Source organism: Mustelus asterias, chromosome 10, assembly GCF_964213995.1.
Source record: "Mustelus asterias chromosome 10, sMusAst1.hap1.1, whole genome shotgun sequence".
In the NCBI taxonomy this organism is placed as follows: Eukaryota; Metazoa; Chordata; class Chondrichthyes; order Carcharhiniformes; family Triakidae; genus Mustelus; species Mustelus asterias.
In genome coordinates this window covers 64,080,701-64,108,660 of record NC_135810.1, presented here as the reverse complement: position 1 = coordinate 64,108,660, position 27,960 = coordinate 64,080,701, and the positions used below count along the sequence as shown (strand labels likewise).

The 27,960-nt window shown below is 43.7% G+C and overlaps 1 protein-coding gene across 2 annotated transcripts in view; it reads right to left on the bottom strand.

Annotated features, from left to right (window-relative positions):
• The window catches only part of nox4 (NADPH oxidase 4), a 161,536-nt gene that overhangs the window by 57,158 nt on the left and 76,418 nt on the right, over positions 1 to 27,960 (bottom strand). For both annotated transcript variants that reach the window (XM_078221811.1, XM_078221812.1), the window contains exons 10-11: positions 17,573 to 17,737; positions 11,979 to 12,041 (exon numbers count right to left, since the gene is read on the bottom strand). In XM_078221811.1, coding sequence (XP_078077937.1) covers positions 11,979 to 12,041; positions 17,573 to 17,737 — 228 coding nt within the window. The remainder of the gene's footprint in view (positions 1 to 11,978; positions 12,042 to 17,572; positions 17,738 to 27,960) is intronic.

Below are 27,960 nucleotides of genomic sequence, written 5' to 3'. Positions count from 1 at the left end.
ATAAATCAGAGCCAATACTTCACCCAGTAATAATTAGTCAAATATAGTTAACTTGGGAAAGGAATAGCTAGTAGATTTACATTGATTTTATACAGATTGCAAGTTGAAAACATTCAATAAACCAATTCTGAAATTTCACATGTACTGCTGCAAAATTAGGAACTATATTTTCCTCCATACATCAATATACCTCCAGGTGTCTGACACAGTACTGCATCATTATTTACTTTGCTAATTGATAGACAAAAGAACACTTTACACAATATCACAGTCAGACCAAATCATCTTCAAAACCTTTAGATAGATGTGTATTAAAGGAAAACAAAAGATTTGGTTTGCAAAGATATAAGATTGCTGCAAAAGTGTATACGAGGTAGAACACTGTTACCTTAATTGAAAAAATGGAGTAGTTTGCCAAATAGAATTTAATTAAAATGCTGATTGAAAAGTGAGTTAAATTCTCCATTCGGTTTCTGATTTATGAAATAGTTTGTGATATTCTCAGAAGCAAACGGGTGTGTTTCCCAGCACTTAGTAATTGATTTAACCGTTAAAGCCATCTGCAAACATTCCAAAGAAAATGAATTTGTAGAAAACAAGATTCTGGGACAAAGACCAGAAACTCCCAAGGGTTGTTGAGTTAGTGTGTTACGGAAATCTGAAAATACATGCAGCTCTTTAACTGTGCTGTTCATTGAAAAGCCATGACACAGATGTCAATTCTTTTCCAGTCAAGCCATTACACAGCTGGAGTTTGTTACACTAATTTCAGGTTCAAGTTGATTCTCCAGTTGACAAATTACTTAAATGGTTAAAAAATAGCACTTCAATATTAAACCCTACCACCGGGATTTTATGACCTCGCTTGGGCGAGGCTCGTAAAACCCCGCCCGAGGCCAGTGAAGAATTCTGTTCTGCGAGCCTCACCCGCTGCGATAAAATTCCGGCCTATAGCTCCATAGCCCAGGAAAAATAGCTGCATGCCAGTTTGTGTGTTCTCTAACTTCAGCACAATCGAAACTGCGACCACATTTGAGCTAATGCTCCTACGCGTTGCATTCTTAATCATAAATGAAAGATCTCTCATTACAAGAAAAAGCTTGAGGATTATTTCCTCTGAGCTTTTATTGAGAAAAAAGGAATAAATTACAACTAATTTTATTCACATACAAAAAGGAAAAAAAAAATGACTTGCATTTATAGTGTGATCATGACCATAGGATGTCCCAAACATTTTACAGTCAATTAAGTACTTTTGAAATATAGGGCCAATTTTATGTTTGGGTGCAAAGGCATATTTTAGTGCATGAATGACCACATTTAGGCCTGGACTTTGTGGAGTCAGAGAGACTCCACAGTGTATCCAAAATGGCGGATGGATTCCCGATCCCGAAGTCTATATATGGCAAAAAGCATCAACCCAATTAAACCTCCTGACCGGTGATATTGCGGTGGGACATGACTCTCAAATATGGGAAAGCCAAATTCAACAGGGCCACTGGAGCTCAGTGCTGAGTTCAAACAGACCTTACTCACTTCAGTGTGACTAGAACCTGCGTCGTGGACCTGACTCTGGTGTGAAAAGGCAAAATAGTGTGCAAAGTCACACATGGGCTGGGAGTGCGCAGTTTGTGTGCCATGAAAGTCCGCAGGTCAGGTTTTCCCAAACCCAGAGGAAAAGTCAGTCACTGTTGTAATGTAGGAAACACAGCAGTCAAAACGCTCCCAAAAATAGCAATGTGATAAAGACCAGATTACCCATTTTGGTGATGCTGTTTGAGGGATAAATATTGACCAGGACACCAGGGATTGTTTCCTGCTCTTCTTCGAAATAGTACCATGGGATCTTTTACACCCCCTTGGGAGACAGACAAGGGTTCAGTTTTATGTCTTAACCAAGAGATGGTACCTCCAACAGTGCAGTACTCCTGGAGAGCAATTTGAATCCAGAACTCAGAGGCAACAGTGCTACCAACTGAGCCACGCCTTACAAAAAATAAGCTCCCAATAAACAGCAAAAGGAGAGACCTTTACAGTAATTGTTTCCCCTGTTCATGAAGCAAAATAATCCCACAGTGACTATGCAACGACATTAAGGCCATGTCGCCCTGATTCATATCTTGTGATACTTTCTGGTTAGGATAAGATGTGGGAAAGAAGTTCTCTTGATTGGAATTCTTGTTGTGCTGTCAGGGATCCATTAAATCCCATCCTGACATTGTAAAATAGGCCTTGGAGACTGGGAAGGAAAACATACAGATAGTAGGGAAAACTATGCTCTTTGTTTGGAGGTGCATGCTGACATGCACATTAGCCCCATACCCCGCTGACTCTTTACATATGGTTGTGATTGCTGGGAGGCTGCATGGCGCTACAAAATAATAAATTACTTTCTGCCAATCTCTGATAAGATCCCATATCAGAATATCTGTTTTTATGTGTCCTTATCCTCCCCTATTTGTTTTCAGGCTGTGGCTAAGGACATGGAAGAAATCAGACAATTTAATCAGTGGAGCAGATTTATTTCAATACCCTGTTCTTATTTAAGCAGAAATGCAAAGTTCCTTTCAGGCATTTTCAATTTACAATAATTGGTTATTGGTGTTCTCGTGTATTGTAAGAAATGTTGAAATGCTGAGACAGAGGGTGAAACTTTCCAATATTGTTTCTAAGTATGGGTCTCAGCGAGAAATCCAGAGAGAATCCTGCTGGTGAGGAATATTTAGCCTCTTCTAGAAAAAAATGTTTATTTCACATGGTTCACACCACGCCTGTGGCAGCCTGCCTCTGATTCACTCACTCTACTGCAACTTAATCTCGGCAATCAGTAGGGCACTCCTTTTAAATGCTCCGCCTGTACACGTTCCAAGTCCAATCAAGGGGATGGTTGCCAGAAAGATTGCAACACGTTTTACCAAGGGAGCCCTCAGCAAACTTCTGGGTGGGGTCGGGGAGAGGCAGGAAACCCTCTACCCACAATGGGTCAGACATCCAGCCAGCAAAGTGACCAATACCGCCTGGGAGGCTGTGGCCATGATAGGGAGTGCCAGCTTACTCCACAAGAGGACAAGGCTGCAGTGTCAGAAGAAGGTGAATTATCTACTTTGTGCAGCCAGGGTAAGTCCGCCTCCTCGTGTCCCCCGCAGCACCCCTTAACACAGCCCTCACACTGGGGTGATGTTATGCTGGGGCACAATTAATGTTCGTGGGGGTGGGGGGAGAAAGGGGAGGGGGGGGCGCCCTAATTATATTATAATGAATTAAGATTGGGAGCTTAGTTATGTAATCGGCGAGTAGCATGGAAAAATCACAAAATGGGATCTCGCTGGAAGAATTGTGTTTCACAGAATCATAGAATCCCTGCAGTACAGAAGGAGGCCATTCGGCCCATCAAGCCTGCACCAACAGCAATCCCACTCAGACCCTATCCCCGTTACCACACACATTTACCCTGCTAATCCCCCTGATACTAAGGGTCAATTTAGCATGGCCAATCAACCTAACCCACACATCTTTGGACTGCGGAAGGAAACCAGAGCATCCAGAGGAAACACACGCAAGCAAGAGGAGAACATGCGAACTCCACACAGACAGTGAACCGAGGCTGGAATTGAACTCGGATCCCTGGCGCTGTGAGGCCTCAGTGCTAACCACTGTGCCACCGTGCCATTTCCTTAATCTTGCGGGATTTTGCACCCATGTCGCCGTACTCGCTGATAGCTAACACGGAATCAAAATTCCATCCAGTGATGTCATTAACTTGATTTACAAATTTCTAAAGTAGACACCCAGCCACACTAAACAAATAGTAAACCATAAAACCAAATGTCTCGGAAGGATTCAAGGTCAAATTGAGGGATTTGGCACATCTGGATGCAGGCTGACAATTTGCCATCAATCTGTTTAAGAAGCTCGAGAACTTTGTACATGAATGAAACATTTGTGGCCCTTACTTTCTAAAAACAACTCTGACACCTGGGTCCAATTTGAGTTCAGCACAGCTGAGTGGGTTTTGAAGGAATAAAATCTCAGCCTTTGATTCACTATAATGACCAAACAAACGGTGGGTGTGATGCAAAAAGGGGAACTTGGGCAGAGGGTTCCTCTGTAACTTGTAGCAAAATCAACAATGCACATATCGGAGCGAGGAAATCACCTTGATCTAGTTATGAACCATAAGCTTCTATGTAAAAGTCCTGCAATAGCATATGCTGAGAAAAGTAAGTATCAATTAAAGAAACCTATTTACAGCAGCTTTATTGCAGGACTTGCAATTTTTTGGCTTTGAACATAAAATTCAAAGTCAAAGAAATCATAAGAAATAGGAGCAGGCTATTCAGCCCATCAAGCCTGCTCCACTAGTCAACAAGATCATGACTAATCTGATGGTGGCTCCACTTTCCTACCTGCCCCCACAACCCTCAACTCCCCTCACTTTCCAATCAGAGATCTCTTTAACTCAGCCTTGAATATATAACCCAACTACCCTCCACTGCTCACTGGGGAAGAGAATTCCAAACAGTCACAAATCTCAGAGAAAAAATTCCTGCTCATCTAGGTGGCACGGTGGCACAGTGGCTAGCACTGCTGCCTCACAGCACCAGGGACCCGGGTTCGATTCCCGGCTTGGGTCACTGTCTGTGTGGAGTTTGCACATTCTCCCCGTGCCTGCGTGGGTTTCCTTCTGGTGCTCCAGTTTCCTCCCACACTCCAAAGATGTGCAGGTTAGGTGGATTGGCCATGCTAAATTGTCCCTTAGTGTCAGGGGGACTAGCTAGGGTAAATGCATGGGGCTATGAGGATAGGACCTGGGTGGGATTGTTGCTGGTGCAGACTCAATGGACCAAATGGTCTCCTCCTGCACTGTAAGGTTCTAAGTCTAAGTCTCCATTTTATTGGCGAAGGTCCTTATATTGGAACGTCTCCGCCCCGCCACAGTTCCAGATGAACAAGAGGAAATATCCTCTCATCCCAACACAGGATCATTCATAGTTTTCTACATATCTGGAATATGCAATTTATTCCACATATCCAGCCTAACATGTAAAGCAATATTACTTTTCCGTGAGCCCAAGTAGTTTATTTAGTAGCTGCACTCAAGCTCTTGGCTACAAATTCCTCTGCTTCCAGCTGTTGCATTCTGATGCAAATAAGTGCTGCTGTACAGGGCACCAACTGTCCAATCCACTATAGCATCAATATCACGGAATAAATATTCACACCCTGCACAGCTGACACAAAATATGCTATGTTTATATCACAGAAGTAATTGAAGTAGAAACAGCTCTCCAGTCTGCTGAGGCTGCACCATCTTCTCTGTCTGCACTCCAGGCCACATTCCTCAGCACAGGTGGCAGACAACTGCAATGTGCTAGTTTGCACATGCACACAGTTCTGCCTCATTGCAAAGTTGCCCACTGAATTTTTGCTAGGCGTTAGGGCAGTTTCATACAAACCAGTAATGAAAAACTACGCAGAGCCTGTATGAGCAAGTTGTCTATTCTGCACACTCAACTGGCACCAACAGTACAATCATTTATATTTATTGACACTGCATTACATCCTCCAAAGGAAAAACTAAACACCATCTCTGAATTAGTCTGTCAGGTACAGTTATATGCAATAAAACTCAAAATACAGTAACATAAAGAAATGTGTATTTTTAAAGCTTCAGTCATATCTCTTCACATTTACAAATATCTTTTTTCCCCACGGTAGCCTGTGGTATTCTTCATCAATATACCTTCCTCTTGATTTCAAATTCTCCCAAAACCCGACCCACACTCACTCTAAGAGATAGCTTCCATCAGCAGATTCTATTACTATTTAAGACCCCGTGTTGTGCTAGGGCCGGACTTTTCCTGTCCCCATTCGCACAGGAACTGAGGCAGGACAGCAAATAAAAATTATCAAAAGGTGCAGCCAGAGCTCTCACATCTGGGCTGGATTTTACATGCTCCCAAAAGGGCTGACCTTCAGGTGGGGTGGGGGGGGGGGGGGCATTTAAAATTGGACAGGTGGCCAGCCCACCGTCTTTCCACTGACCCTTAAGCTCACCCTCATAATACGCTAGGTTCTGGACTCTGAAATCAGCAGTCCACTTGCCATATGTAAATAACTAAGGGTAATTTAGGCTTATTATTAATACTAATGACCTGAATGAAAATCTGCCCATGTCATAACATAGTTGGCATAGGAGTTGGGTGGGAATGGGTAGGTCATTTACAAATGTCTACATGAACAAAGGCAGGAAGAAAGCAGGGGGGTACCTCAGGCGGCGTGCATCAGCGGCACCCCCACCCCCCCTACCACCAACCCGCCCCCCCACCCCCCCCCCACTCCCCCCCCCCCCCCACCATCCCAAAGACATCGCTCTCCCTTTCGTCTGTGCCACTGCCTCACAAATCCTTGCCTCCCACCTCCCTCTCCAGGCTCTGGGATCCCTCACCGACTTAGACCTGTGGGAGCTACATTCTCGGGGCAGCCATATTCCTCTTTGGCCAGCTTCCTGTAGTCCTGGCACTGCTCATTACTGAACTCCAGTGATGCCAGGTGTGATGGAGCTGGCAGCTCCCAAGGAGAGGGCTTTGTCCTGAGCGAGGAGTTCCACTGTTCATGAATTTAGCCGTTCAGTGTGTCATAGCTGCAGGACAGACTGCCATGGGGACAGTTGGCTTCTGGCTGACCTTATTTTTGGAGGCCTAGGCCAGGGGGCTTTGAGTAGTGCATTCAGCACTTCCCCAACTAAAACCCATGGTCTTTTCCCATGGGTGGGAGAATGGAGTGGGCCCTGAACAGTCTCCCTCCAAACTCATTTACATCTTGAGCCTAGCTCCAGAAAGTTGTGATTTTCAGTGAGGCAGTCAGAGTTGAGCAGGTGTGGTTGGGTTTTGCAGCAGCTTGATGAAGGGGGGAACTAAGAGATAAAAGCAGAAAGAGTTTTAAAAGTAAAATGGCTTGATGTACCAGCATTTTTGAAACACTAGGCCATCCAGGGAAAGGGAGATGGCAAATCAGACACCTCTCCCTAATGCAGTTATAAGCGAGGAGGTAAGACTGCGTTGGAGCACACAAAATGTTTTTGTCCATATTCACATTCGTCACAAATCGGGGCACAAGAGTGACATTTCTCTTTAAGTATGTTGGTTTGCCTTGAAGGCTTGTGAATAAATTCAGAACTCTCATTCCCTCATGCTAATGTTCTTTTTGACAGCTGTGGGTTTGTGACGAATGGCTGAAGGTAGAGATAGGATATCAAAGGTTGAGGGAGAGTTGGAGGAATTGTGTAAACTTGTGGGTACGTGGAGAAGGATTGCATGTTAGGGCTTCAGGGCTCACTCATTGCAACTACGAGATGGAGGGTCAGAATTCAAGAAACCTGTTATATAGCTATGGCTAGAAGATCTATAGAAACCACTGGCATATCAAGGCGGCTCTGGTCTCATGCCGTTTTCCTGCACAATCCGCATATCGTGTGATATCTTTAATATCTAGAAATAGATTGATCTCTTGAACACACTCAATGACAGTCTCCAGAGCCCTTATGATAGAGGTCAACACACTATAAGAGTCAGAAACACCCAAGATCTTGTCAATATCTAGGTAAATGCAGCAAGATTTAAGAATTGAACGAAACACTCTCATCACGGCAAAGCTTTCCATGTGTTAGAACTTCCAGTAGAATGAAAATAAATTCTTGTAGATCTAGGCTAAAAATCACTAATCCATCTTAATGTTCAATATATTTGCCTAATAAGCTGCTGAATACTAACATTAGATATAAACTTCACTATTCTCTTCAAAATCAAAACAAAAATGTATCCCATATACAAACCCCACGCACCCCAACCCCCATAACATTGATCCACGATGAATTATCATTTACTTGTTAGGAGGTTGTCCACTGGCGCAGAAACCTCAGACTTGCTGGCTTCAGAATGATTGCACTGTGATTGTGATGTTGCGCTGTGTGGAGTTTGCACGTTTTCCCATGTCTGCGTGGGTTTCCTCCGGGTGCTCTGATTTCCTCCCACGGTTCAAAGATGCGTAGGTTTGATGGACTAGCCATGGTAATCGTGGGGGTTACAGGGATAAGACTCAGGGTGAGGGGAGGGGTCGGGGTGTGGGTAAGAAGCTCTTTCAGAGAATTGGTGCAGACTCAGTAGACCAGATGGCCTCCTACTGCACTGTGGGGATTTTATGGTTCTGCAGAGCTTCAGATGCTTTTGAAGATACCCCAGAACAAAGGAAAATTGTCACAGAATCTTTCTGCTGTTTAGACTGTGGGATTTTACGGTCCCACCCACAGTGCACCCACGCCATGGGATTCCCTCCAGTGTGGGGTGCATTCAACGGAAAACCCCATTGAAAATGGCAGGCCCACAGGATGTCACCACCAGCGAGCTGCATGCTGCCTACCTCCACCGTGAAACATGCAGCAGAGGGAGAGGAAAATCACACCCTTTATTTCTCCATCACTACATTCAGCTGGTCGGACACTCACAGGATTCAAAATGGCTACACAAATACAGCTGTGACTGAACAGCCTCACACGATGTCTGCTAGTGAATAAAATGTTTTTTTTACTAATTGATGTGTTCCAAACACATTGGAATACATTGAATGAGTCATCATCCAAGGACAATTGCCAATCAAAGCCTTCCTAAACCACTCTTCTTTTTAAAAAAATCTTGTTAACCAATGTGTACATCAGCTAATGGATGTTAACTTTTCAAGGTCTGTGACCTTTGTGAACTGTGAAATGTTAACCCTCTCCACAGATGCTGCCAGACCTGCTGAGTACTTGCAGCATTTTCTGTTCTATTTCACATTTCCAACATCTATATGGGATTTAGCTTTTGTGCAGCAGCTCATCTGTTTATTTTTACTCTCTCCAGTCTCTGGCAAAAGGTAGCAGGGATCAACTTTAGCCCCTTGCATACTGTGACTGGCAAGAAAGCACAAGGGAAAAAAATGATGCACTTTTTAATTGAACGCATTTGTTAAATCAACATCAGGCATGAGAAAAGCGCTGTACTTTGGTAAAGCATAGACCTACTCCTGGGTATTCCCATGCAGAATTCCTAACCTGCAGTGACAAGAGACATAGGATGGAATTTTACCCACTCGCCCATCGATGGGCAGAGCGAGCTGGTAAAATCGCACGAGAGCCGAGAAATCAAGATCACGCCCAATTTCTCGGCTCTCGCAGTTTTACAATAGTCTGGCGCGGTCAACCTCTCACCGGAAATGAGCGAGAGGCTGAATACTTGAGTCAAATATATTTAAATGTTGATTTATATTTGGTTAGTGAGCCCAGCACTGAATCGTCCAGATCAACTTGCCTTTATGGTCTCGCCAGGAGAGGTTCTCTCCTGTGAGGAAAACACCTGCTGCCCATGAATGGGGAACAGCCATGTTGGCCTCGCAGGTGGAACCGGAGGCCATTGAGGCTCCTCAGGGAGACCAAGAGCAAAAGGGGTGCCCCTTGGGCAGTGACAGCCTGGCAGTGCCACCCTGGCACCTTGGCACAGCCAGCCTGGCACCTGGGTAATGCCCACTGGGCACCTTGGCACTGCCCAACAGGCAATGCTGGGGAGCAAGGCCTATGGGGTGCAAGAGCTGAATGGGGAGAGGGGAGGGAGGTCTGATCGGATCAGTGGGGGAGGGGAGCCCCAATGGGTCTGGGCAGTGGTGGGGGGGGGGGGGGGGCATCTTGGACGGTGTGTGGCTTGCGATTGGCTGCAGGGCCCCGCGATTGCGGAGGGTGGGGAGTTTGTGAGGCTGCCTGCAGTAGGAAGGGTCTGACAATTCTCTCTCTGACTGTCAGACTGCTGCTGTTGAAACTATGCAAATGTAGCTTCAGAGTCTGAACATCTGCAATAGCTCCGCCCACAGGCTTCTGCAGCATGATTCTGACTCACTGATATTTTTGCAGGCAGAGTGCGTATCGGGGCACCTCAGAACGGATCGAAAAGTCGGCTCTGAACCACTCCCAGTTTCAAGTCCACCCAGCACTTAAAATTAGAATGGTAAAATAGGGCCCTTAGAATCAATCTTGTAAAATTCTGCCTATAATTTCTGGAGGGTTTCTCCCATCTCCTGCTGGACTTTCAGTAGAATACAAATTTGGTGGAGTTTTTTGAGGAAGTGACAAAAACGGTTGACGAAGGAAGGGCCGTGGATGTCGTCTATATGGATTTCAGTAAGGCACTTAACCAACCTGCCATGTGGGACTTTGTCAAGAAGGTTAAGGCTCATGGGATACAAAGAGAAGTGGCTAGATGGGTGGAGAACTGGCTTGGCCATAGGAGACAGAGGGTAGCGGTCAAAGGGTCTTTTTCCGGCTGGAGGTCTGTGACCAGTGGTGTTCCGCAGGGCTCTGTACTGGGACCTCTGCTATTTATGATATATATAAATGATTTGGAAGAAGGTGTAACTGGTGTTATCAGCAAGTTTGTGGATGACACGAAGATGGCTGGACTTGCAGATAGCGATGAGCATTGTCGGACAATACAGCAGGATATAGATAGGCTGGAAAATTGGGCGGAGAGGTGGCAGATGGAATTTAATCCAGATAAATGCGAAGTGATGCATTTTGGAAGAAATAATGTAGGGAGGAGTTATACAATAAATGGCAGAGCCATCAAGAGTATAGAAACACAGAGGGACCTAGGTGTGCAAGTCCACAAATCCTTGAAGGTGGCAACACAGGTGGAGAAGGTGGTGAAGAAGGCATATGGTATGCTTGCCTTTATAGGGCGGGGTATAGAGTATAAAAGTTGGAGTCTGATGATGCAGCTGTATAGAACGCTGGTTAGGCCACATTTGGAGTACTGTGTCCAGTTCTGGTCGCCGCACTACCAGAAGGACGTGGAGGCGTTAGAGAGAGTGCAGAGAAGGTTTACCAGGATGTTGCCTGGTATGGAGGGTCTTAGCTATGAGGAGAGATTGGGTAAACTGGGTTGTTCTCCCTGGAAAGACGGAGAATGAGGGGAGATCTAATAGAGGTGTACAAGATTATGAAAGGTATAGATAGGGTGAACGGTGGGAAGCTTTTTCCCAGATCAGAAGTGACGATCATGAGGGGTCACGGGCTCAAGGTGAGAGGGGCGAAGTATAACTCAGATATTAGAGGGATTTTTTTTTACACAGAGGGTGGTGGGGGCCTGGAATGCACTGCTAAGTAGGGTGGTGGAGGCAGGCACGCTGACATCGTTTAAGACTTACCTGGATAGTCACATGAGCAGCCTGGGAATGGAAGGATACAAACGATTAGTCTAGTTGGACCAAGGAGCGGCACAGGCTTAGAGGGCCGAAGGGCCTGTTTTCCTGTGCTGTACTGTTCTTTGTTTTGTAATACCTGCAGAAATACCCATTTACACTTTTTCTCCAAGGTTTGTACAAGAGTTACAGCAGGAGTTTCCCAGTTTAAGGTTTGTCGACTTCCAAGACCTTTTTTTACAATGTATAATAATGTTTCTAATTCTGCTAACCTTTAGTTAAAAAATGAAAACATTGAAATTAAGCAAAATGTCCCCAGGCACCAATTAGCCTTTTTTCTATATGGCAAAGCTTTCAAAATCAATTTTGAAGCGTTTTTATATTTTCCTCGCTGTGAATGGTATCAAAACACGACAATTATTTATTAACAAAGAGACCCATGATTACATTTACAGGCTCCAAAAATGTTTCAAGTCAGCAGAATTTGTTTTAAATTTAATTTTAGCCCAGCCGTCCAGCACCCCTGGAACTAACACCATTTTCGGGAGCCAAGCACTGATTTAATTCAGAACCTTCTCAATATTGCTGCTACGTTTTCACCACAGGCATGCAATTTGTAACCAAAGTACTATAGCTCTTAATTTCAGAAAAAAAATATTGGCAGGGTCCGCATGTGATCTGAATCTTTAGCTTTTTAAATGTATGAATCTGCTTTTTGCTCTGAAAGAAAACATAGCAAGAATGCTTGGACTTACTGTTGTAAGAGTGAAGGGGTGGCTCTCAAATGCTGATACACTCGGACAGTGCAGAACAATGTACTAAAGGAGATGTAGAGAGAGAGAGAAAATAATTAGTGAAAAACTGATTTGCATAATAATTCCATCCACCCATCTTGATTCCATAACCCTTCATATCCTTGCGTAATAAAAACCAATAAAGCTCAGTCTTGACATTGTGTTCCAGAATAATTAGACTCAATTTTGTTTTTAATGCTGTGCTCTGCAGCTAATTCGTCTGATGCATGCAATCTTACCTGCCGTTCACACCACGCTCCCTCTGCAGCGAGGTCGGAGAATTTGGCACCCAGCCAAATCTCCGTGCACTGCAGCGGGATGGGAAAATCCCGCCAGCGTGAACGGTGGTAGGATTCCAGCCATGATGTATTTGCCACCATCATTATACATTTCCGTCACTTCATGTCTTTGTCCAGGTGGTTCCAGTTTCGGAAATTTGAGTTTCAATATTTTTGCAATTACAACGTACTGAAAAGATTTCACTGAGAGGAATTATGAAACTAAAACTAAATGACCTTGTGTCGCATTCAACTGGCTGTTGTTTGAAGTTTCTTCCATCTTGTAACTTTGCTTCAGCTTATCTCAATATCCTCTCTGTATTTCATCCTATAACTTTCATTCTTTTTCTCCCTCTATCTTTACCAAGTTCCATATTGCTCTCTCTTCTCTGATTTCCATACACTTGTGTATAGATACTAGGCATGTATCAAACTCTTTCTCACACATTTTCCTATTTCTGCAAAACTCATCTTCACATTTTTATATCCCGTCCATCTCAACCTCTCCCTAGATGTTTCACAAAATTTCTATCTTACCTCACAAGTAATTAATAACTAGAAAATTGAAAATGCTACAAACCGGACCTCTATACATAACACTTCAACTCACACTCCCATTGTGCATATGTCATTTTTCCCTCGCATCCCACAGAGGTGTGGAACCAGATTCTGGCTTTGATGATGGCAGACATGATTTTTTTCTGACATCTTAAGCTTATTATTAGTGTCACAAGTAGGCTTACATTAACACTGCGCTGAAGTTACTGTGAAAATCCCCTAGTCACCACACTCCGGCGCATGTTCAGGTGCACTGAAGGAGAATTTAGCATGGGCAATGCACCTAACCAGTACGTCTTTCGGAAGGTGGGAGGAAACCGGAGCACCCGGAGGAAACCCATGCAGACACAGGAAGAATGTGCAGACTCCACACAGACAGTGACCCAAGCCAGGAATCAAACCCAGATCCCTGGAGCTGTGAGGCAGCAGTGCTAACCACTGTGCCAACTCCCCTATATCATTCATAGAATATAAAAAATAAGAGGTGTGGACAATACAGCCTCTTGAACTTGCTCTTCCATTCAATAAGATAATGGCTGATCTTCAATTTGAACTCCACTTTTCCGTCCAAGCCCGTTGGGTTCTCTTGGAATTCAAAAAATCTATCAACTTCAGCCTCAAATATACTCGGCAATTTATCACGCACAGTCCTCTGGGGTTGAGAATAATCTGAATGAAGAAATTTTTCCTCTTAGTCCTAAGTGGCCAACCCCTCATCTTGATACCATGCTCACTGATTCGAAATTCTCCAGACAGAAGAAACAGTCTCTCAGCAACTACCCTGTCAGACCTTCACAGAAACTTACGTGGTTCAATGACATCACCTCCCCTCCATCTAAACTCCCAAGAGTAATGGATTATTCAACTCAATGTTTCCTCATATGACAACTCTCTCATCCTAGGAATTAATCTAGTGAACCCCCTCAAAGTCAAGACTATTCTTCCTTTGGTACAGAGACAGAAACTGTACATTAGGTATGATCACACCAAAGCCCTCTGCAATTCCAACCTCATTGCATCAAAGGCCAACATATCATTTGCTTCCTAATTGTTTTCTGTACATATTAACTTTGTGTTTCTTGTACAAAGACATCCAAATCCCTCTCGACACCAACAATGCTGCACCCCAGCATTTAATTGCCACCATAATTGCAGTTCTCTATCTACTCTGATCAGAACCCCAATGCTCCCACAGGTTTTCCATTGCCCCAGCTGCCAGCTTCACTGAGCTCTCATGATAGCTGGGCCTCTGAGCCTGAATCTCCCCAGCTGCACCGAGCAATTACTGCTCCTGGGCTTCTCTGAGATCCAACTACAGCGAGCTAACCCAGCAATTCAGCTGCAGGGAACCAGGACCCCTCTGCTGCTGCCAGACTGAAAAATTGTCCTGTTAAATCTTACAACTCAAGGGCAATTAGCGATGGGCAATAGAAATCCTGAGCTAGTAACTGATGCCCACATCACATTAAGAATTTTAAAAATAGGTCAGCCCCTGTTCTGAGGTGGGGTCACCCCCATGGGTGCTAACTTACAAAAACACAGACTAAACTCCAAAAATACAAATTCTGTAGTAAAAAGAAACTTTTATCATTGTGAAGATTTCTTTACAATGGCTTTACAATTTTCTAAAACAAGTATTTATCATCATAAAACCTTTTAGCAAATAACTAATGAGATATCATACAGATAACCTTTTCATTTTTCACAATTACGCATATGATACTTAAAGTTATAACTATCAATGACTGGGCTGCCCATGTCTCTCAAAATATTAATTTGTTTTTTTTGTTTTGTTTGAGAAACCCAGGAGCAGTAATTGCTCAGTGCAGCTGGGGAGATTCAGGCTCAGAGGCCCAGCTATCAAGTGAGCCCAGTGAAGCTGGCAGTTGGGGCAATGGAAAACCTGTGAGAGCATTGGGGATCTGATCAGAGTAGACAGAGAGCTCCTGAAACACAACACATCTCCCGTAACCTGACGCAATCCATCAGTATCCAGGGAAAAAGCACCTTGACTAGCCTGAGCCTTATCCATCATTCTACTAGGTTCAGAGGGAACACAGTGCAACTGTATCACTGCCACTGTTTTAGCACCTGTTTCCTTTAGTCGTACTGTCTTTTCTGAAAACTCCTTAAGCGTCTTTATTACTGCCATCTCTTTACTGTTTGGCTTCCAATAATTTGCTTTCGTATGCCCTGTTGTACTCAATTAAAGCATACTGGTTTCTTTACATCACCTGTGCCCTCTATATTATATTTGTTAGTTGGAACTGCTTCTGCCTTCTCCATAAAGCCAGAATTTTTTATAGTCCTCTAGTTTTCCTGCGTGCTTACAAATGGAGATCTACTGACCCCTAACTACCTGCATGAAATGTCATACCCATCTGCCAGAGCTACAGTTTCCTTTATTTTAGTAACCTACAGTCTTCCGGATATGACCTGATCGCTATTGGAACCCTGCTTCAAAATCCTTCCCTTTACATTACCTGCCTCACATTCTCAAAACTCTGTTCAAGTTTCACTGCTGAAAACCACTGGTCTCACAATCTTGCCTTCTCCTTGGCTAATTCTAATAGCATATCTCTTTTCTCCTTTGCTAATTACTCTCTCTGGAGTTCAAGTTCAAGCCTTCGCATTTCTCTTTCTCGGTCTCTCTTTCAAGTTCCAGTTTTTGCTTCTCTCTTCTCTCTTTCTATCTCAAGCTGCTGCATCTCTTTTTCTTTATTGCAAGCTGCTTCATCTGCAACTAAATTCCAGCCAATTCGAGCCACATTCTACTAGGGCCAGGCTTTTCTTCTTCCAATCCCAGTTGCTTACTATTACCTCAATTATTTCTGCTTTTTTAGCTCCTGCTTTTAATTCTAACTCCAGCTTTTCTACTAATAACAGGTTATTGTTGCAAATTGCTCAGGGATAAAGTTTCCCTCAACAAAAAAGCCAGAGCAACCGACAAAGCCATGCTGCTTTTCAATAAGTATAATTAAACTCACCAAGAGATCCTGTTAGTCGAAACTTCAGCAATTCCAGTACCTATATCTGTCTGTATTTGAAATCCCTGACAAGCCAATGTGTTGAAAACCTGGAGGAGCCCCCAATTGTGCTATGATCCCAGACCAGACCCCCCCAAATTCTGTTATGGTCCTATCTGAGTCCCCAAATTTTTGTTACAATCTGGTTAGATACAATGGGTGGGATTAACACCACCCCCTCCCTCCCCCTGCACAGTGTGTTTCTCAGTGGCAGGAGGCAGCCCGCCGTTTGCCGGATCTTCTGGTCCTGCCACTGTCAATGGGGATTCCCACTGACTCCACCCCCCACTGCCAGGAAACCCATGATGGGGGTATATCGTCAGCAGGACCAGAAGATCCCACTGCTGTGAACAGCCAAAGATCCCATCCAACAACTTTTGTTTTAAAGGCGATATAAGAGACCATGGTTACTCACGAGGAGAATAAAGCCACAAGAATCCATGGTTTTAATCAAACAAAATAACATATACTTTACAAAAGTCAGCAAATCAAACAGTCAACACTACCTTATAATCTAACATCCAGAACTAACATGCGGCAAACATGAATTAACAAGCAAACTGTGGTCAAACACACCATGAACTGCACAGTAAATGGCTGGCAAGATAGGTTCCCCCGAATTTCTTAGCAACTCACCCAGACGTCAGCTGAGTCACAAAATCCTTTAAAACCCTGTCTTCCTCCTGAGGGATTTCAGCTTCTCTCTTTCAAAGATCTAACCACTGGTTTCCCCTCCAAAGCCACTTCTACTCGGATTGCCCCAATGATGGCTCACACCCTTGTTGTTCAATCTCTGCTGAGACAGCCTACCACTGAATTCATAAAGCTGTACTCAGCATCTAGTTACCGGCATAATTCCAGCTCTCTAGCTACTCTGAGCAGGACCCCGTTGCTCACGGACTTTGCTGCAACTACCAGCTTCACTGAGCTGGCACTGTCCCAAGACTTCACTGAACCCCAATGTCCTCAGCTGCACTAGCAATTACTGCTCCTGGATCTTTCTGCAGGGAGCTAACTTCAGAACATCAGCTGCATGCTGCTGGAAACCTTCTGTTCCCTCTCCAGTTCCAGACTGTTCAGTCTTACAACAGAATCAGCCCCATGGTCTGAGGTAGAATCCAATCATCAATCTTGGGACATTCTCCAGTCAACCAAAATTCAGCCCCACACAGGTACTAAGTTACAAAAACAGAGAAAAATCCAAAAATAATGATTCCCCCACAGTGTTTTAGGGATCAAAAGGAGCTTTAGCTTTCCTTATTATTTACTGTTTATTTCAGTGTCGCTTCTTGACAAGCAAAAATTATATATTTATTATTAAAACAGGGCATGATAAAGCTCTAACTCAGAAGAGAGAAAGGGGGGCAGGTAGTCAAAGAGCTCATACTCACGCACCAACACAATTTGGTGTGTTGCAATATATTCTTCTGTGAAAGACTGACACCTTTAATATTTCAGTAAGCCAGCAAATCTTTCCCTAGTCTAATAATGGTAAGTATATAATAATGATGTGGAGATGCCTGTGTTGGACTGGGGTGCACACAGTAAGAAGTCTCACAACACCAGGTTAAAGTCCAACAGGTTGGACTTTAACCTGGTGTAGTGAGACTTCCTACTAAGTATATAATAATATACCTGCACTGTAGGGTTTCTATTCTATAATAATGCAGGCTGACTTCTCATTTGAACTTACCTGACCAGGCCTTGCTCTGAAATTTTCTTTCAGCATTCGTATTTCAATCACATCACACGGATGAGAATTCACAGAGACAATGGTGACTGGTTTGGTGCTCCGAATGTACCTGTACAGCCTTTCTGCGCAATACAGACAGAGGGGCCCAGACACCCAAAGCCATGTCTTAAAAGGAAAGAAACAAATTCCAGTTAGAAAATGGCAATTCTAAATAGAAACTACGTTTATGTCAAACTGGTAACGTGGATTATTGTTTAAATTGTTCTTCATGAAGGAAATTTATTGAATAATTAAGTCACATTGGAAGGTTATTTCACCCCCCCACCCACCACCACCCTTTGTTTTTAGCGCATGCATATCTAGGCTGCAAATTCTACACCCATTTTGCAATGAATTTGGGAAAAAGTTGAACCATGTTGAAGACTGGATATTCAGTGGTGTTGGCACAAAATCCCGAGAGAGCCAAAAAGCGAGAACCTTGCCAGTGAGATCTCATTTTCTGTGACATCACATCAGTGAGGTATACAAGTTTTTTTATAATGGGAGCTGGGTGAAGGGAACTGGTCAGGGGCGCACAGGTAATTACAGCCCTGGGGGGGGGGGGGGGGGGGGGGGGGAGTGGGTGGGGGGGGGACGACGACATACCCGGGCAGTACCCTGGCACATCCCCTTGACACAGCCCCGGGAGCAGCGTGCATGGGAGGGGGCTTCATCTTTTTGTTTTATTAAAGTTCAGGGCGCCCATTTTGAAGGGCTCCCCAATCTGGGGATTCTGCATGTTGCCAGTTTATTCCAGCCCCACCCTGCCAGCATGACTGCCAAATGTGGGCCACACCGCCATTTGTTTTGCTCCGAGCGCTGGATTATCTGGTGAGAAATGCAGCCAGCAAACTGCACAGCAGTTTCTTCGCCTCAGTCAGCACTTGGTGCAAAAATGATCAAATTCTGCCCACAAAGTAAAACTAAAGTGTCCAAAAATCCATTTGTTTATTTTTAAATTGCTTGCTTCCACAGAGAACAAGGAGGTCACTTCTTGGACTACTGTCATTCTGGAAAAAAAGAACTAATCAATTGTTCGAATTGTCCTGAAAAAATAATTTCACCAGTTTGCTGTTACAATCTGCAGCAACCCCCTTCCCTGCCAGTCCCCTCCCTGCCATCACTTTGCTTTCCCCAGGGATCCCACAATGAATTCTGGTGAAGGATCATTAAACAAATTACTAGCAACAGCTACTGCTCATCATAGCTCCCCAGCAGCTCTCTGAGGTGGGATTTCCACCAACTGGGAAAAGTGTAGCAATTAAATGTTTCCCATAAAGCTGGAAGGGCTCCCACTGTCAATTGCCTCAGGGCTCCCGAAAATCAGATTGGTGGGGTTGCTGCCAGTTTTAGTGACAAACCTTGGGACCAGGCAATTCGGCATTCATTATTAAAGTTACAGCACCTATTGTAATGGAATTCGATTAAAAGGTTGTATTACTATTGTCAGTTGACATAATTAATTTGATTGCAATTTAAACAAGTGAAACACAGTGCACGCTGAAAATAAAAATGGATGAAACATAAACTCCACTAATGATGTTGAACTCGCTAAGGAGTTAGTTGAAAGAGACCTAGGATTCTTACCAGACTCAAATGATGAAATAGTCCAAACAATGCAGCACGGCAGTCAACAAAGTCAATTGACTAATTGTCAGAGGAAGTCTTGATCAATCTGTGCATTCTATTTCATTTAAGATGGCCATGAATCATCAAATATATCAACATTGCTATCACTTCCCCCCCCACACACACCCACAAGCCCATGCACTGCATACAAAGCTGCCCCTGAGTCCTGTATCTCTTGCGGTTTGTGCCTAGGACTCTATTACGGTTATAGTGCCACATGTTGCATGGCTGAGTATGTTTGCACCGATTCTGCCTCTTCTAACCTAGGTGACGTTACCATTTATATTCCATTGACTGTTAAATTGTTGACTCATCCTTGTCACTTATGTGCCTCAGTATATCATCAGGTATTTACCAACAATTATTATAAAATTGGCTTCCAAAAGTGCCGTAGACACCAACAGCTCCCATAAGCAGTTTGAGTGTTTACTTTTATGGAGGTTGATTCTACTGCTCGGTATCTACCTTTATGACAATGTGACTGAATGAAGAGGCTTTCTAACAAAAAAAACCTGCTTGTGGTCTAGATCTGACTTGGGCAAGTGCATTTCTTTACTCTTTCTGAAGGTGGGCTGAATTAACACCAGACTTGATTCAAATTATTAAACAAGTTTATTCTGCAGAAAAGCAAGCATGTGGAACAACAAATTAACTATGATCAGATTTATTCAGGTTTAATCCATACAAATGTATTTCCATGTCGTGACATAAAAATATAATGAACATACGTGCAATGCTACCCCACTGTGATGGGTCATCACACTTGAATAAAATAACCCCTCTGCATTCTGTCCAACATCCAGGGTAGAACCTGCTGCCTTCTCATCTTTTGCTGACTTTTTCTTTCTGCCTGTTGGTCTTTTCAGTGTCTGTCTTCTTAAACCACACTTCCCAGGCAGACAGAGATTATACAGTTTTCCAACACAATGGCTGAGATAGGTTTTCCATTTCCTAGACATGCTAATGTTTATTATTTAGTCAATGGGAAAAACAACTGCCACGTAACCTATGAATCACCCCTCATTTGAATGCCCATGAGAATACATCACTTTCAAAAACCCAGCATGGAAAAATAACTCGTTTTCCAATTCCTTTGTGCGAAGAAACAATCACAAAATGCTAAACAGTGACAGGAGAATACCAAATTCATTGCTCTCCATGAGGTATGGAAACATCGACTGACTGCATCTCAAACCAAAGATTTTATTAATGGCCAGAATATAAAGACACGGACTATTCAGTCCCTGTACTCTATTTCCTCAGACATTTTGTGACACGGTGCTATTCATCTTCTTTGGAAGTTTGAGTGAACCTTGCCTGGATTAAAGCTGAAGATGTTTTGACATTAAGGACTGGATTTTAACCTTCCTACCCACTTGCAGCAGGGGAAGTTGGCTGCAGCTCAGGAACCTGGAGTTTGAATAGCGGGTTTGTCAGTGCTTTTATTTAAAATAGAGCTATGGCATTAGTATCCTACGTCAAAGATTTCCTGGCCAACAGGAGGGGACAGGCATGATGACAAGCCATACGTGATTATTTACAGGGAGGCAGTGAGGTAAGAATTGAAGCATTATAGAATTGTCAATATAGATCCAGCAACTTGGCAGAGGGGGTTTCAGTAATGGCAAGCTGCCATGATCCTTTTATGAACCTCCAGATATCATGCTGTAGGTTGTAAGAGCCACACAAAGATTCTATCTCAAGCAGACAGGAGGAACAATCCTGCCTCAGAGACTAAGGCGGCAAGAGATGGCAGAAATAAGCAGGGGTTGTGGCACCTCACTGCTGGATACAGTGTCACAATAGGTTCAGTAACCTCATCAGGGCAGAAAAGGTGAGTGGTATGCCACAATTAAGTACAGATGCCCTCAACTCGGACTTCCCTGGTCTTCTTCTGCTCAGTAAGTCGTCTCACAACACCAGGTTAAAGTCCAACAGGTTTATTTGGTAGCTCAGCACTCCTCAGATCAAAACCGTACACCCATTCCTCTCGACGCACTTCCTCACACCCACATCTTACTGCTATGGCACACCCAACCCTCACAAACATTGTCCTTCCATCCTCTTGTCATGTCCATAAGACATGAAAAAGACCATAAACTGTTTAAATCAATTACTTTCCATTTAAAAATGGACTTTTCTAGGCCAAAAACAAGGCTGCTATAGTTCACATGATTTGCAAGTCAGCAACAGTTCTGGTAACTTCCAATAGTAACTAAAGTTCAAAGCTCAACCCTCGACATTATAGAGTCTCACCCCCATCATTGTGCGAACACATTACAATCAACGAAACAAGAGCAGCAACAGTCTCTCTCCCCAGCCTGAACCTGCATAACAAGTTTCCATGGCTCTCTCTTTGTTATCTGTGGATATACTAATAACCTCCATCTATCTGTCTCTTAAGGCAAATAATGAATTTTGACCCGAGGCATGGAAACTGATCGTTCTCTTGAATGACTCCTCATGGGCAACACCACATGAGCTCTTTTGGCTTTGAGGAGGTTTTAATGTTACATTCCTGGGCTCACAAGGCAGCTTGCTGTTAAACTTCCAGCCTATCAATACAGTCAGACTCCAGGCTGACAACAAGTCCCAGCTCAAGTCTAAACCTCCTCAAAGCATGGCTCTCTGGAAGATTGCTGCCATTGCTTGTTGAGCAGACCAAGGCTCTGAATACTAGCCTCATCCTGCTACATCATTACCAACTTTAAAGGAATTCTGAAACTTCTTTCAGCTAGCGGAACTGGAGAAAGAACCCACAGTGGATTGATATTCACATTAATTAATATCCACGCCTTCAGTTTCTTTTTGTTGTTTTCAGTTATTCCCAGTTGGTAAAACTCTCTTCTTTCCCATCTCGTGTGCATGTTATGTAGTTGCAAGGATCATTCCCCCAGGTTTGAATGTATGAATAAACAATAGTTCTGATTTAATCCTAAAGTGAGCTTTCTGTGAGGCACACTCCACAAATGGAGGATTTGGAAACAGCCCACTGCCTATTAAAACACCTCTGCTTAAGCAGGAAAAATAAAGAAATAAGTATTGTATCCCTCCCCTTTCCATAACAATCTCAACAGGTTCTTACATTCATTGCACTCTTCTTTCTGTCTTTTTAAAAGACAGCACAGAACACCAGGGAGAGGCAAAAATCATCGCCACCCTGACCACTATGGAGGAGCATACACCGGAGAGAAGCAGAATATCAGCATTTGTGGCCATTAATGAAGGAAAGCTGGGGGACTTCCAGCTGTCTGGTGACAAGAGTTGAATACCACACGGTCACAAGGTACACCAACACTCACTTGGGACTTGATAGCAGCAGGTAACGAAAAATGGTTATCTGCACAATAATGAAGGTAAAACCTCTTGCCTTTTCCTTTATCTGTCACAGGTCCTGCAAATATCCCTGAGGAGCTGGTGCCAGAGGCACCACAGAGTCCTCAGAAGTGATCACTCAGGCATACTGTGGAAGACAGGGACAGCAGTGGACAGTCCCATTGGAGGGCTCAGGATCCTCATGCTCTGCTCAACAGGGCTTAGATCTAGAATCATCACAAAGAGGACTATTTTGGACCAGCAGCAACAACGTGTGATTCTGTTCGCATTTTCAGAAGTGCTTGCACAATTGGAGAGAGATTGGTGGAGCCTGATCTAGCATGAATGCCATGATGTTTTAGACCTTTGTGCTAATGTCCAGCTCCATGGAAAAAGTGACCACCTCCATGTGGCATCAGGCACAGCTGGCAATTGAGTACAAGTTGGCCCTCACCACCAAAGGAACAAACATTCTGCCTGCCAGCCTCAGTAGGATGGAGAGACCCCTCACCTTAGCCATTCAATAACTCACTGAAATGCAGCAAAATGGATGGCTCTTGGCAAGTACGTAAGTACTTGTGGGCTAAGGGAGGGAAGATGGAGAAAAGTCACATGGAAGTAGGGGCTCTGCTCAAATCACTCCCCATTTCTGCCAGTGGGGGGGTTCTGGGGGACTTATAACTGACACTCGCTCATTAAGAGGCTGACATAGGGCCGCCATCCCAAGTAAAAGTGACTGCCCATCCCCAAGAACTGCTGACCCAATCGGTGGGCCAGGAGCTGAGGAACCACTGCAACAACAAAGAACAAGAACAAAGAACAGAGAAAAGTACAGCACTGGAACAGGCCCTTCAGCCCTCTAAGCCTGTGCCAATCATGATGCCCTAAATAAACTAAAAAAAGCTTCTGCCCTTACTCAGTCTGTATCCCTTTATTCCCTCTCTATTCATGTACTCATGCAGATGCTTCCTAACTGTTGCTAATGTACCTGCTTCCACCACTTCCTCTGGCAGTGAATTCCAGGCACCCACCATTCTCTGCATGAAAAACGTCCCCCGCACATCTCCCTTAAACTTTCCCCCTCTCACCTTGAACCTGTGCCCCCTAGTAATTATACTTTCACCTTTGGAAAAAGCCTCTGACAATCGACCCTGTCTATGCCTCCCACCATTTTATAGATCTCGATCAGGTTTCCCCTCAGCCTCCATCTTTCCAATGAAAACAATCCTACTTTATACAACCTCTCCTCATAGCCAACACCCTCAAGACCAGGCAACATCCTGGTGAACCTTCTTTGCACTCTCTCCAAAGCTTCCACTTCCTTCTGATAGTGTGGTGACCAGAACTGCACACAATGCGACAAATGCGGCCTAACCAAAGTTTTATATTATGATTTTTCAACTCTTGTACTCAATACCCCGGCTGATGAAGGCAAGCATGCCATATGCCTTCTTAATCACCTTGGCCACCTATGTTGCCACTTTTAGGGAACTGTGGACCTGCACGCCCAGATCCCTTTATATGTTAATGTTCTTAAGGGTTCTGCCATTTACAGTATAATTCACACCTAAATTTGTTCCTCCAAAATGCGGTACCTCGCAATTGTTTGGATTAAACTCCATCTGCCATTTCTGTGACCAGGTCTACAATCTATCTATATCCTGTTATATCCTCTGACAATCCTCGGCACTATCAGCAACTCCAATCTGTGTGTCATCCACAAATGTACTAACCAGACTCCCCACATTTTCCTCCAGATCATTTATATATACTACAAACAGGGGTCCCAGCAGTGATCCTTGCGAAACACCACTAACTACGGATCTCCATTCTGAAAAACACCCTTTCACTGCTACTCTCTGTCTTCTATAACCAAGATGTGGAGATGCCGACGTTGGACTGGGGTAGGCACAGTAAGAAGTCTCACAACACCAGGTTAAAGTCCAACAGGTTTACTTTGTAGCACGAGCTTTCGGAGCGCTGCTCCTTCATCAGATCAGCAGGCTGTGACTAGTGAGGTACCGCAAGGATCAGTTCTTGGACTCCAGCTATTCACAAACTACATCAAAGATTTGAATGTGGGGACCAAATATAATCTTTCCAAGTTAGTTGATGATACAGAACTAGATGGGAATGAGAGTTGCGAGGATGCAAAGATGCGTCACGGGGTCTGAGACAAGCTATGTGAGTGGGCAAGAGCATGGCAGATAAAAGGTAATGTGGAAAAATGTGAAGTTATCCACTTTGGTAGGAAAAACAGAAATGTATAAGCATTCCTTAAATCGTGAGAGATTGGCAAGTGTTGATATTCAAATGGATCTGGCTGGGTGTCCTTTTTCATGAGTCACTGAAAGCTTACATGCAGCTGCAGCAAGCAATGAGGAAGGCAAATGGTATGTTGGCCTTTATCGCAAGAGGACTTGAGTGCAGAAGTGAAGATGCTTGCTGTAATTGTACAGAGGCTTAGTAAGACCACATTTGAACAATTGTGTACAGTTTTGGTCTCCTTCCTCTTCCAAGGAAGAATAAACTAGCCACAGAGGGAGTGCAACAAAGGTTCACCAGACTGATTCTTGGGATGATGGAATTGTCATATGGGGAGATATTCAGGAGACTAGGCCTGTATTCTCCAGAAGAATAAGAGGCGATCTCACTGAAACATACAAAATGTTCACAGAGCTCAACACGGTAGTTGCAGAAAGGCCACTTCCCCTGATTTGGGGGTTCTAGAGCCAGGGTAGAGAATCTCAGAACAAGGGGTAGGCCATTTAGGACTGAGATGAGGAGGAATTTCTTCAGAGGGTAGCGGATTTGTGGCACTGTACTACCGAGGGCTATGGAGGCCCTGTCATTAAGTATGTTGAAGGCAGAGATCAATAGTTCCTTAACTATTATCAAGGGATACGTGGTTAGTGCAGCACACACACAGACACACACATGCACATACACGCATGCGCACACACACAAATCAAGATGACGGAGCTATTCTGTTAGGTGCCTCTTCATGTTGAAATCATCTTTCACGTGTCACAAAAGCCACTCAAATTGCTACAGGAGAGGAATTATGCCTACAAAGTCTTCAAGACATTTTTAAGAGAAAAATATATGGAAGTTGGAAATCAGAAATGAAAATAGAAGTGCTGATTTAGTTACATTAGTAACGAGAAAAGTTAATACTAGAAACTCCTAGTCCTCGCTGGGGTCCTGTAACTTTGAGGCAGTAGGACTTAAGCCCACCAAAATCAGAAGACTCTGGTTCCATCAGAAATCTTGGGGATCGATTAATTTCCTCAAAACAGGTAGGACAAGGATCCTTATTTACCCCCATGGGGAGACAGTGGCTTAATGGTAACGTCACTTGACTAGGAATTCAGAGGTCCAGACTCATTGTCTGGGAACATGAGTTCAGATGCTGGAAATCTAAAGTAAATACAGATAACGCTGGAAATACATACCCAGCATCTGCTGGGAGAAAAGCAGTTAATAAGTCGTGATTGTTGATCAGACCCTTGGGTTGAAAGAACCTTTTTGCAGAGATTTATGTAAAGCACCCTCCTGCAGGTGGGGCATCACAACCCTGCTGACTGCAATTTCTTCAGAAAATAAAGGAAATGTTCATATCATTTAATTCCATGTAATTGCTCCAATGGATTAAAAAAAGTTTTAATTTCTACTGATCTCACTCATCCATTTTATTGGCTACGATTTTCATTTAAATTAATGAGCAGAGGAAAATATGCCCCAAGAAGCGGGGAACGGGGTCTGGATATTCACGTTAGATCCTCCATCAAAAGGAATGTTTTTACCTAGTTTTGTGGAATGAATTTGAATAAGTTGTTTAATTGTTTACTAAATGTGTATGGGAAGATAGCCCAAGGACTTACAGAAGTCTTTTTCAGCTGAAAATTGCCACACTACTCAGTATTGGGAAACTTTACCTGTGGAGATGGCTTTGGAATGGAGGGGAGCGCGCGAGAAAATTCTGAAAGAGACCTGTTGGCTGACTTGCTGACCTTCGTGCACTTTTCCCTGGGGTAGGCTCCCAACACAAAATGGATACCCTGCTGGCAGCGAGACATAGTCAATTAAGGTATTCAGAAGTTCAATTAGATGCTACTTTGGTACTTCAATATCTTCCCAGAGTCACATCGGACCCCTGCTGTGCCTGCAGTTTATTTTCTCACAGGAGGTTCAAAAGCCACAACAGGCAAATGCTGAGGTGACTTCAAAAGAGGCAAATGGTAAATCGCATAACATCTGCTGAAAAAAATTGTTTTCAATTGAAAGAGTTTTCTTTGCAGACGGATCAAACAGATTGCACGGGTCATCAGGACATGGCTTTCGGTGGAATCAGGACACAGCAATGTACCTGGCATGGAAATCTTTAAGGAGAAAATTTTAACCCAAGTTTCAGGAAGGTAAACATTTGTGGCTTCCATTCGGACAATGGCACCACTCAGGGATAGTTGATAGATTAGGAGAAACTTCCTTAACTGTTCTTGAGGCTGTATCAATGTTTAAGATTGAATCAGCTGGGTGAATGAAGGAATGTTGTGGAATATTCAGAAGAGGCCATGCAGCTCAACTAGTCCATGCAGGTATTTATGTTCAACACAAGCTTTCTCCCACTCTTCCTCATCCAACTTGGTCACCATAACAATATTCTACTTGCCCTCATATACTATCAAGCTTCCCATTAAAATGTTTCTATATTATTCACTTCAACTGTTGTAGCAAGTTTCAGATTCTTAACTACGCTGACTAAAAGAATTTCCTCTGAATTCCCTATTTGATTTCTCAGTAACATCTTAATTAGATGGATTCTAGTTTTGCTCATCCCCACAGGCCATGGGCTAAGTTTTCATTTATCTGATCCATTGGGTGCAGGTGGATCAGAAAGTCATCGGGAAGGACGGAAGCTGGGATTCTCTGATACACTGTGGAGAATGTCTCAAACCCAAGGGCTGGGAAAGGAAACTGAGGGAATCTATCTCTATCAGGTATCGAACAGTTGCAACCTGTGGTGGATTCAGTGTGCTGGGTAAGACAAAAGGTTGTTTGCAAACAGGCTTGTGGAATTGATTCGAACTGGTTCAAGCTGCAGCCTAGAGAACAATGGAAAAGGTACTTACTGAGAAGTTGCTTAAGTAGCGAAACCTGCCCAGCAACTGAGACAGACTATAGAAAGGGGGACATGAGGAAACCATTTTTGTTATGACACTGTACTTCTGGATTAAATGCAGTGCGCCTTCGAAATAAATGTTTTTAACCAAAAGCTTTGTGCCTCATCACGGACTCTCCAAAGAACTAGGATTTTTAGCTAAAATCTATCAGTTTGAAGCTAGAATCCAACAGGTAATTCACAAAAAGCATCTTGATTGTTTGGGACAGTTTCCCAAAGCAAG